The 12,324-nt window shown below is 41.3% G+C and overlaps 1 protein-coding gene across 3 annotated transcripts in view; it reads left to right on the top strand.

Moving 5' to 3' along the window:
- Positions 1-12,324, top strand: part of LOC126100828 (uncharacterized) — a 100,332-nt gene that overhangs the window by 28,573 nt on the left and 59,435 nt on the right. Inside the window, exon 2 of one of the 3 annotated variants that reach the window (XM_049911482.1) lies at positions 7,252-7,351. The exons of the other annotated variants lie outside the window; for them this stretch is intronic. Coding sequence (XP_049767439.1) covers positions 7,252-7,351 — 100 coding nt within the window. The remainder of the gene's footprint in view (positions 1-7,251; positions 7,352-12,324) is intronic. 3 annotated transcript variants of the gene reach the window in all.

Here is a 12,324-nt window from a genome sequence, read left to right on the forward strand (position 1 = left end):
GAAAGTAAGATTATAGGTATTGGAGCTCACACTGAAACAAAAGCGTTCTTCCAGTAAACACGTCGCACATGGAGCAGGGAAGGCGTAAGAGACAAAGGCACACTAACTATACCCATCATACTACCCTCAAGCAGCACACGAGTGGCTTGCGGAGTATACACGCAGATGTAGGTGTAACATAGGAGCCGAGCCAGGTGGCTCAATGGTTATCTTACTGCACCCACTTTCTAGAGGAGGTGAGGACAGCCCTCATGATTTACTTATAGATCAGACGCTTCACTGAATCAGTGGAGGCCATAGCCATGGTGTTTCGACGGCCGGAGTGGCCGAGGGGTTCTAGGCGCTACAGTCTGGAACCGCGCGACCGTTACGGTCGCAGATTCGAATCCTGCCTCGGGCATGGATGTGTCTAATGTCCTTGGGTTAGTTAGGTTTAAGTAGTTCTAAGTGCTAGGGGACTGATGACCACAGCAGTTAAGTCCCGTAGTGCTCAGAGCCATTTGAACCGTGGTGTTTCCCTAGGCAACGCTGCAACTGGTTTCCTACCACATCTCAATGGCACATCTTTCTGTATTCCGATACTGTGCTCTGTAATGATGAGTGAAGTTGTGCAGTCCTGGGACACTCGACTTAGGAAGGACAGCGACTGAAATCACGTTCGGCCACCCTTAAGGCATATTTTGGAATGGTTTCTATCAATATCACACATCCGATGTCCTTTCCCAACCATGCTAGCGTTTCGCATCTAATAAGAAAGTCGTCAACGAGACGTTGATCATTAATCTTTATCCCTCCTTTCCATTTCCAATAACCGCTACGTCAGCTGGACATTAGAATAAGCTATCTTCCTTCTCACTCTAATCTCCATTCATGAACATCGACGGGAGAAATCTATGTGTATTTCACGATACACCTGTCATGTCAACTTCTTGCCCTAAGTCATCAGTGTTTTGACTGTGTTGATGATGGCTACTTTTCCCTGCCTGGTGCGATTCTGTTCGTCCCTAAATTTACCTCTAGGTTTACACGACTTCTCTACAACTCACACTTACGTGCCAGGCTGGGGGTCCATCCAACCACCTTTAGACTACTTCTGTACCGTTTCACTCACGAACTACGTGAGGGGGAAACGATACTTAAATATTTCCTTCCGAGCTCCGATTTCTATGATTTTATTACGAAGACCATTAATTACTATGCAAGTGGAAATCAATAACATATTTTCTGACTGGGAGAAAAAAAAATATGGAGACTGAAATCTAGTGAAAAGATTACGCTGGGTCGAAATACGCCTTTGATTTAATAACAGGCACCCCAATACGCGCATCGTATCCGTGACATTCTGTAAAACGAACAAACCGCACAACATTTGCTTAATCCACAATCTTTTATTGTGTACACGATCGGTTTAGGAAAAATAAAATCGTATTAACATAATCTTCCGTCGGTTCTTGGTAGAACAACATTATAATAAATGAAGAGCACCAGCCGACCGTAGTGGCCATGCGGTTCTAGGCGCTGTAGTCCGGAACCGTGCGACTGCTACGGTCGCAGGTTCGAATCCTGCCACGGGCATGGATGTGTGTGATGTCCTTATTTTAGTTAGGTTTAAGTAGTTCTAAGTTCTAGGGGACTGGTGTCCTCAGATGTTAAGTCCCATAGTGCTCAGAGCCATTTGAATCTTTTTTTGAAGAGCACCAGTTTGCTTTTGTTCTACAAAAGCAAACTGGTGCTTTTCCTTTATAACAATAAAATCTCTTAACATTAGTAGCACGGGTGATCGGTTTTAGTGGAATTTATGTCCCTTCTATCGTTTTGACACGGAACCGTAGGTTCTATAACAAGAATGGGCTGATGATGCCCTCTGAAGGTTAAGAGATTTTATTTTTTACACCAGATGATGCAACTTTAAAAGTTACGGACCCTATCGCCTACACAATAAACGATTGTGGATTACGGAACTGTTCTGCGGTTTTTCTCATTTTACAAAATGGTCTTATATAGTTGCGCGTGCCCCATAGGAACTCTTTGTGTACATTTGTGACACGCTCTTACCTATTTCGCGGTAATACAAAACTACCTGCCCTTCTTTAAGCTGTTTACATGTCCTACACCAATCCTATCTCGTAAGGACCCCATACCGCGCAGCGATACTCAAGAAGATGACATGAACAAGCGTACTGTAGGCAGTCTGTTTAGTAGATCTGTTGCATGTTCCACGTGTTCTTGCAATAAAACACAGTCTTTGGTTTGCCTTCTTCACAGCAGTATTTAAGCGATCATCGTAATTGTAGTCCCTAGGTATTCAGTTGAATTGACAGCATTTAGATTTGTGTGTGTAACTGCTGAACTCAGAATCCTCAACGTACTTTGCATATCCTAGTCCTGGACTTCCCTAACCTTTCTTTCTTATTACTGGTCTTTCCACAGCCAAATTTTGTATGCCTGGGTGTCGTAGCGGAAATCAAACTAACTACCCCTCATATGGTAAGAGGCTTCAACAAACATCTTTTCTATCTTTTTATAGAATTTATTTATGTCATTTTGTCTGTTCACTTGATTTTTAATTTTTATCAGTAACACCATATCCTTCCAGCGTTTTCTTCTCCGGATTTCTGGTGATCAACCTTTCATTTGCACACCGTGTAATACTCCAGGGTTTTACTTTCAAGAACTTCATAGCAGCAACACTCCCTCCAACCCCCGACCCCCTTCCCCCTCCCCCAAAAGAAAACCGCTATTCCTTAACAAATCGACCTTGCATGTATGAAACAGTGCCAAATGTCTGACTGCGTTACAAATAAATTATCGAGTGAAATATTTTATATTAAATGTGTGAATCCTTCATGCTTGAAGATGGAAAATCGTAATTACTCCGATTTTGTTCGTTTCGAAGTACTTAATCTGCAGGCTAATGAACCATGCTTGGTTAAGCAAGAAACGTATAATTCCTTTAAATGTTCATGTAAGATCTGTTGGGGAAATAAATTAAAACGTCATGTCTGATGCTAAAGCCGTACTGCATGAACACCGAATATATAGAAGGCGATAAATTTCTTTTCCTTTCATTACTTTGTGGGAGGCATCAGCAAGAACAAGTTTCGAAAAGGTTTCAAATTGTGTAAACTTTGTTGGAAGTCACTAAGCGCTTTCATCCTCAAATACTGGATGAATGTGGTATTTGTTTTTTTTTTTTGGGGGGGGGGGGGCAGTGAACTACGATGGTTCAGTTACATTTACAGTTTCTAATATTAATACTTGTGTTATTGTGTTAAACCTTCAATGTAACATTACATCTTTTCATGAGTAAGTTATGATAGCATTTTAAGTTTCTAATTTCCGGCAATAATTGCAAGTAATATTAAAAAACAAATTTTTGTTGCCTATGGGAGTTATCATTGGACAGACAACTTGGAACAGGGATCGTGTACCGGATTAGCCATTTAGCAACACATATACCAGCAGAGCCGTGTTGTGAAAGCAAGTGTTTCGTCTGTCTTTACCCTCTTCAGACAGCTTGTTTGCTTCAGTTATCTAGCGTGAACTTACTTTCTACATACGATAATTCTTTCTTTAAGTGGACATCTGTATCGTTCTCAGTTTCGATGTTAAGTAAGCTACTCTCCATTATACTACTCTTAGCCACCTTTCTCTTCGCTTTCCCTATTCTGAAACAACATTCTCTGCCAGGTATGCTGCCCGTTCCTCTAAGCAGTCTTCTAAGTACTTCTCACGTAAAGGGCTGCACCATTCTTTCTCGTCCATCACTGCTCTGTCACAGACAAGTTCATCGTTAGTGGTGGTCAGCTGCAAATCCGTCTAAGCACCCTGCTCAACACAAATTTATCTCACTTGACTTTCCACTTTAATACTACTTTCACTTAGATTTTTACGTTATCCATCTCTCTCTGTACTTTCTCCCCAATCATCAAAGACAATGACAATATTATCCACTTTTACAGTGTCGAAAGTGTTCTTTTGGTCCATAAATGCTAGCGAATTAGCCTGTTTTTTCTTCGGTTTTCCTTTCATTAGTAAAATAAATATCTAATTTTCTTCCCCAACATTTGTGTGGACGTAAGCAGATCTTCATCCAGTATGTCTTCGACCTTTCCGTATTCTTTGGTATTGTATTCCGGGCTACATAAAATAAAATGAAATGATCGTGTGCATTGAAGGCCTGGAGTTCCCACTTGAGGAAATTCGCCCACCAAATTGCAAGTCTTTTCAGGTGACTCCACACTGGACGACTTGCGCAGTCTATGATGATGAGAACAGCACAGCACCTAGTCCCTGAGCATAGAAAATCTCAGACCCGGCCGGGAATAGAACCCGGGTCCGCTCCATGCCAGTCATACACACTGACCACTCAATGAAGGAGGCGGACGTTTGGGTTACAGTCAACAAAAGTGACTAGCTGTGCAGTAGTTCTCATATTTATCCGTTCGTGACATCTTAAGTAATGTCCTGATAAGTTCTTTTTTATTGTTATTCTTACTTATTTATGTTACACAATTAATGCTAAAAATATTCAGTAAAATAAGAAACCTGCCTAAAGTCCATATCCACTTATTTCCTTCGATAGAATTGGTTGCAGTATCCATGAAACGGTATTTCGAAAATGAAATATTCTGATTATATCAATTACAGCTCGAACACTGAGATTGCGATCCTTTCTGAGTATGGTCCTACATTGCACTACAAAATTGTAAACTAATTAATTCGTCAATAAATATAATAGGACCGTCTATAGAATGTAGCTATGCCTATTGAGTCAATAAGACACTGACTGCTGATAAATGAAATTAAAAGTTTCCCAGATGCAAGGCATGTTCTGCTTGGAGTGATTCACCTAACTTTACATGATCGTGTTATTCTGATAGAAGGGCGTCCATTTTTGCTTTTGTGCGTCTTATGATCATAGGTAATGTATTCAATAGAGGACTAGCAAAGAATAGGCGATGTTATCTAATGAAAACTGCTATCAGTACAAGGAACAGCGAAATTGATTGTGTAAAAACACGCCAGTGGCGAGTTAGAGGGTTGTATTCGACAGAATAATGTTGCTGATTACCTCAAAACATGTGAAATATCGATAAAAGAAGACTCTAAAGTGTGTTTGTGATTCTTTCAACTCTCGCAATATCTAAAAACAATATACGTCGTAACAATAAGTATCTTTTTAGGTCTTCTGAATACCGGTGAAGCCGTAGATTACTGATATTTTAGCTACAATTTTAGTTTCTTCAAGTGACCTTCATTCTCCAAATAACGTGCACATGACAATGTTCCAGCGAGTAAGAAAGTGTGGCGTGCCTGTAATTCCGTGTATTTTCCTTCACTGGAAAGATTGTGGTTATAGCGCCGCTCATTTCACCTAGACACTGAGGTACGAACAAAAAACGTGTTGCATCAGACGCCGGAGTTAGCAAGTAACCTACATCTTTCGACTATATTAGCCCGGGGTACTGAGCTCTTTGAGAATCAGACTTTACTACCCCTTAGCACATATCGTCTCAAAACTGCAAGCCAGACACTACTAGCAGCATTGGCTTCAGTATCATTTCGCACGCTCATTGTTTACTGGACATTGTAGCTAATTTATGTTCCTTTTTCTTTAAGGTTACTGCTTATTCCTTATTTCCTTTACACAGAACAAAGCTGTAGAATTCTTGAAACCTGAATTCTTAATTATGCATTTCGAGTGAAATCCGCATCGCACAATGTTGCTCTGTGGATGATATTTCCTTATAATGCATCCTCTGCTCAGGTTGTTTGTTTAGTGACGCTATGCAATGATTCGGATTACGCAGTAGAATTTTCAGAGGTTCTGTACTCCCAATATAGTGACATATTTCCTACTATGGATGCCAATTGATACATAATGCCTGTCACATACGTTTGAAATTTGAATGAAAGAAACAATAACTAAATTAGAAATATAACAAAAAGTTATTTTTTAGATTTTCCTGCTCACGCTTGAATCTGTACGTGGTGGCAGATTATGATTACTTTTATTTAGCTACATCAGTGAAATCCTACACGAAGCTGTAACTCGATCCCGCTATGTCTTTGGGTGATACATTGTTATGAAATACTAATGGGATGAAACATATGTCATAATTAATGTTAATAAATGTCTTTCATAAAATAGGTCGACTCCAAGCCAAAGTTACCTCTGATTTCAGCTTGTCGGATAGGAGTAACGTCATTGAAAATATTTTACCGTGACACTTGTCAGGAAAATCATCAAACTTCTTAAAAATAACCTCGAAAATTGCAGACGACTTTTTCAGATATACAGTATGATTAAATGTCGGCGAAACCGGCCAAAAAGTCGCCCACAAAAGTCTCGTCTTTAACATATGCCACTTGTTTCACAATACTTTTGAAATTGTGGCTGGAATTCCATAAATGAAACACACAACTCTGAATTACATTTTGATTTCATATTATATTTTCAATATACACTCACTGGTATATTAATTTAGCTATGAACAATAATCAGAATCAGAATAAAATATGCAAACGAATGCGATGCGAATGTGAATGAGAATTCCAGAGTCTGTTTCTTCACTTATACAACACTGTAAAAAAATTTTCGTCACTCTCTGACATAGTTTGTAATAGATCTTGATGATTTAGTTTCTCCTTGCTCTTAAATAATCTTAGTCACTCTGCTCTAATATTAACTATTGTCACTCACACGTAACTAAGAAAATATTAAAGCTACGTAAAAACTCTTAAACTTAAGAAAATAGGTGCCACGGCACCACGCCTAAGAGTCCAGCACATTCACTGTGCCCCCATTAAAGATTGTACGAAGTAGTGACGTCCACAGGCGTTACTCCAGTTCTGTCCTTTGCGTTCCCTACGAGTCATAAGGGTGCTTTACTCTGTTCCTGGATACTTCAAGGTTGTTACAATCCTCTTACTGTCGGAAACTTCTTAGACTGAAAGATTAGATTGGATCGCTTGCTGGCCGAAATTTTTGATCATATTTTGTTTCTCTTCAACTTCTCTATAACAACTAATTTTGCCCTGTCATCACAGAAACACCTTTTTTTTAAAGGGGTTTTTTTCCGGTTTGTGACTGTCAGTGATCTCATGTTCCTCATACTGGACGTCGCTGACCGCGTCGGATTTTGCCGGATGCCGATTCCTTGTAACTGCGTCCCTTCCCCTGTGTTAATAAGTTGCTGTAGTTTTATCTTGCAGAACCCGTGGCTATCCCAGCACTGTGTGTTTCAGGTGTTAGTGCTGTGTGCCGTGACGGGCTTCGCTCTGGCCACCCCTGCCGAAGACACCAGCGTCCAGAGATCCAAGAAGGCGGTCGACCCCCTGGTCACAGGTACGGAACTCCTAAAATCATCTTACGTTAGATGTAATAACGTGTACAATATGTCCATACGAGATACATACGTTTTCATATGCGCCTTTCCTGCCCTTTTGTAAATGGTAAGAAGAAATAAAAAGGAAGTGCACCTCGAAGGAATTATCCGAATGGGACGGGAACTGATATATGTGATGTACATATACAAACAAACAAACGATTACAATTTCAGAAAAGTTGGGTGATTCATTCAGGAGAAAGAGTTTCACAAATTGAACAAGTCAATAACGCATTGGTCCACTTCTCGCCCTTATGCAAGCACTTGTTCGGCTTGGCATTGATTGACTGAGTTGTCGGGTGTCCTCCCGAGAAATATCATGCCAACTTCTGTCCAGTTGGGGCGTTAGATCGTCAAAACCCCGAGCTGGTTGGAGGTCCCTGCCCATAGTGATCCAAAGGTTCTGAGTTGGGGAGAGATCCGGAGATCTTGCTGTCCAAGGCATCGTTTGCCAAGCGTGAAGACAGACAGTACAAGCTATAGTCGTGAGCGGGCGAACATTACCTTGCTGAAATGTAAGGCAAGGACGGCTTGCCATGAAAGGCAACAAAACTGAGTGTAGAATATAGTCGACGTACCGTTGTGCTGTTAGGGTGCCGCAGGTGACAACATAAGTGGTCCTGCAATGAAAATAAATGGCATCCCAGACCATCATCCTGGCAGTCGGGACGCATGGTGGCGGACATTCAGGTTTGTATCCCACGGCTATCTGGGGTATCTCCAGACACGTCTTTGGCCTGGAGTCTCATTAACTGGAGTAGAATTGTCTTCGGCGATGAGTCATGCATGCTCCAAAGTGACCGTCGATGACCAGTGAAGACGTGAACGAGATTTTCACTCTGCAGCGGAGTGTGCGCTGATATGAAACTTCCTGGCAGATTGAAGCTGTGTGCCGAACCGAGACTCGAACTCGGGACTTTGCCTTTCGCGGGCAAGTGCTCTACCAACTGAGCTACCCAAGCACGACTCACGCCCCGTCTTCACAGCTTTACTTCTGCCAGTACCTCGTCTTCTACCTTCCAAACCTGCCCTCGAAAGGCAAAGGTCTCGAGTTCGAGTCTCGGTCCGGCACACAGTTTTAATCTGACAAGTTTCAGTGAAGACGTGTCTGCAGAGGCACCGTACAGCAGTGGCCTACCAACCAAATGCCCGCCATATGGCCTGACAGCTAACAGTGATGGTCTGGGGTACATTCCTTTTCGCAGCTGGATCCCTTAGGTTGTCATCAGCGTCACCCTCACAGCACAGCCGTACGTCAACGACATTCTTCGTCACGTTTTATTGTCCATCATTCTAAGCAATCCTTTGCTTACATTTCAATAAGATAATGCCTGCCTACAAACAGCGAGAGTTTCTACTGCTTATTTTCGTGCTTGCCAAACTGTACCTCGGTCAGCAATTGAGAAAATTTGGAGCATTATGGGTAGGACCCTCCAAACAGATTGGGATTTTGAAGAAATAACGCACCAACTGGACAAAACAAACTTGATGAATTAGTGAAGCCATTACTTTTGAATAAATCATACAATGTTTCTGAAGTCGTAATCATTTGTTTGTCTGTACATACAAATTACATTTCTTTGCCGTCGAACAATTCCCTCGTGGTGCTACTTTCTTTTCGCCTTTAGAGTGCATGTGCGTTTTCATTTTATCCCACTTCATTATTGACCGATTGCGTTAGACATTGTTAAACCTCAACATCTAAATATCAATTAACCATAAATTGCAGTAATGAGTTTTTTCTTTTATTCCTCGGACCATCATCATTCTGATGGTTCGTGGCGGTCCACGTTGATATCATTTCTTGCGCTAATCTCTTCCTCTGATAGATATTTTGAGAAAGAAGTAGGAGATCTTGAAAGCTCATAACACCAGGAAGCCGTGTTTAAAATATTAATCGATTATCTCAAAACCACTGGTTTAGGACATTCGCATACAAAACTGCGACTTTTACCATGAGAGGCATTTGAATGTTCACCTGCTCGAAGTCTAAGATAGGAATTCGGGTAACGCGAAGAAACTAGATGTTGTTGGTAGAACCAAAAAAACACGCATTGCAATGTCGTGACTGATGGTTATACTTCCCTCTGCTTAAAGTAACTGCCCTATGTGAAATTTTTCTGCTGACCTGACCAGAGGTGCACAGCTATTCAGTCTACAAGGTGTAGGTGCGTTTTCATTGAAGTGGTCAAAACAAAGGGGAACGGAACCATATGCATGTCTTACTAAATTTTGTTTCCTTCTCTCATTCAGTATCACGTCTGCGTTTAAGCAGTCCAATATCAAACGCCGCAGAATTACATTTTCAAATGATGATATTGGTATGCAAATGTCTTAATCTGGCTTTTGCCACGTCAGTGTAAAGTAGGCTTGTTCGTCACTGCATAAAAGTTGACTGGATAACACAGGCTGCAGACTGATCATGAAATGACGTTCACGTAACTTTACTTGTGGTGTTTCACGTTGTAGTCTCAGATAATCAACGATCCTTTTCATGTGAAACTCATGTTGCCTAAACAAGTACACATCAGAACGTTGTTGAATGCGGTAGCACTGCCTTGAGCGTAACATTCTTGTTCGGAAAACATTCACCTAGCAGAGTACGATCTTTATGGCCTGACCAGAAATGACAATAGCAGAAAACAGTTGCGTCTTGAATGCGAATGGCTAATTCCACTGTTTTTGGGATGAACGATTTATATTGAAAGCGCATTTGCGCGTTTGAAGTCATGCATCTCCCTTGTCAGACCAGCACTTGCACCTAACATTCTCAGTTATTTGTTGCATACATTGCAGTCTCAATCTCCCGGTATTATTTTTGCGCTCTTCCGTTTCGTATCATGGAAGTCATTCCCCTGAGTCTTAACACATACCATATCACCCTGTTTCTTCATATAATTAGTGGATTCAATATATTGCTTATCATTCCAATTCTGCAATGAACACCCCCATTTCTAATTCTAACAAACGACCTAGTTTTCAGCATTCTCCTGTAATACGATCTTTACCTCTGGTTTTCTGGAAACCCATGACTCACTTTTGTACAATGCTGTATTCCATATGCGGTTCTCAGAAATTACTTTCTCTGGTAAAGTCCAGTGTTCCGTAGTGGTAGACCTACTGTGGTGAAGATTGCTCTCCTCGTTTGCGCTAGTCCGTTTCCAGTAATCTCCTTCCTTCCTCCGTCATGCGTTAATCTCCTTTCAACGGAACAGAACTCCTTCGCTTCGTCAGCCTCTTTGTCTCCAATTTTGGTACTAGGTTTGTCGCTAATCTCATTTCATCTATTCTCTAACACTTTCACACAATCAATTTAATTAATGAATCTTATCATTCGCACAATTTCACACAGAATTTTAATTCCGCTTGTGACACCTTTGTCTTTTAATTGAATTTTCAGTACACATGTTGCACAGCACAGGAGAAAGACTGCATCTCCATCTTACTCTTACTTCAAACCGAGCACCTCTCTGTTCTTAGCAGAACCGCCGAAGAAAATGTTACATGGTACACACCAGCCCGCCCGGCTAGCCACGCGGTCTTACGCGCTGCTTCCCGAGTGGGAAGGCGTGCCGGTCCCCGGCACGAATCCGCCTGCCGGATTAGTGTCGAGGTCCAGAGTGACGGCCAGCCTGTAGAGGGTTTTAAGACTGTTTTCCACCTACCTTGGCGAATGCGGGGTGGTTCCCCTTATTCCGCCTCAGGAGGGGAGGGAGGGGGGCCGGCACTGCAGGCCGAACAGCACAATAAACAATAACGCTGGGTTCGGTGTGGGCGGCGGTGGGGTGGTAGTACTGCTGTGGCCTGTTGTGGGGTTGTGAACCACTGAGAGCTACGGCGGTACGAAGCCTCTCCGTCGTTCCTAGGTTCCCAGTTCAAATACACAATACAATACACAATGGTACACACCATCGACAGAAAAGATTATGATGTTAGGGTGTAATTGACGATGTCAGGGAACAGCTTCCGTGAATCTAGAAGAAACCCTGGAGGACAAATACTGGAGGCGAACACAGATGTTAGAAATCACAGAACAAGTGACTAATGACGTTGCTGCTCTCGCTTAGTACAGGACGCGATATCCTGGTGGGAGAATGCTTCTTTGTACACTTAGCGATCAACAGTTATGGTCACCAGATGAAAATTTAGCAATTGTATCAGACGCTTGCAACAATCTCCTTTTCAGTCACTCGGAAAGACACGGGCATTCGTGCAATGATATATCTATGATCCATATTACGTTTCCAAATCGCATTTTCTTCCCTTCGCATATGAGAATCTACTAATTCATAAACAAGGTTTACAAAAATAGATCAGTTTTTATCTTTGATTCCACCTGTTAACGACAGTGATTTCGGGGAGTATTATTATTCTAACACAGCGGCTATGACACAATATAAGTGCAAACTGATACAAAATAAGAGAAAGAGGAGAAATGGCTAGATATTGCAGTGAAAAATTGCTCGTGGAACACAAAAGCTCAATAAATTAAGCTGAGAGGAACGATACTGAAAAATTCGGCATGTAAATGTATATTATGAATATTATGAACATTCTTGAGGTGTAATGGTCACACTGATAAAATGTGATTTTAGGATACTAATTAAACAATAATAAAATAGCTCATGTACTCATTAACAATACAAAATCTTTGTTTTTATTAAAAGAAAATTACTCTGAATAAAGATCATCTTCATCGAGGAAATCTGCTAGTCGACATTAAAATCCTGTCAAAATTTGTAGATTGTTTGTCGTCCATTTTCTTAATTGGAAAAGTGTCCTCCACTATGTTAAACTAAATAGAAACGAGGCGGAAGAATATTGCATGAGATTTTTATCGTTAACTGATGGCAATGGAATATTATTAGTCCTTTGTTCAGTAGCTAATGGAAACCTAAAGCTATCTGTAGTCAGACAGTATTTCAAGATGGAC

The sequence above is a fragment of the Schistocerca cancellata genome, chromosome 9, assembly GCF_023864275.1.
Source record: "Schistocerca cancellata isolate TAMUIC-IGC-003103 chromosome 9, iqSchCanc2.1, whole genome shotgun sequence".
In the NCBI taxonomy this organism is placed as follows: Eukaryota; Metazoa; Arthropoda; class Insecta; order Orthoptera; family Acrididae; genus Schistocerca; species Schistocerca cancellata.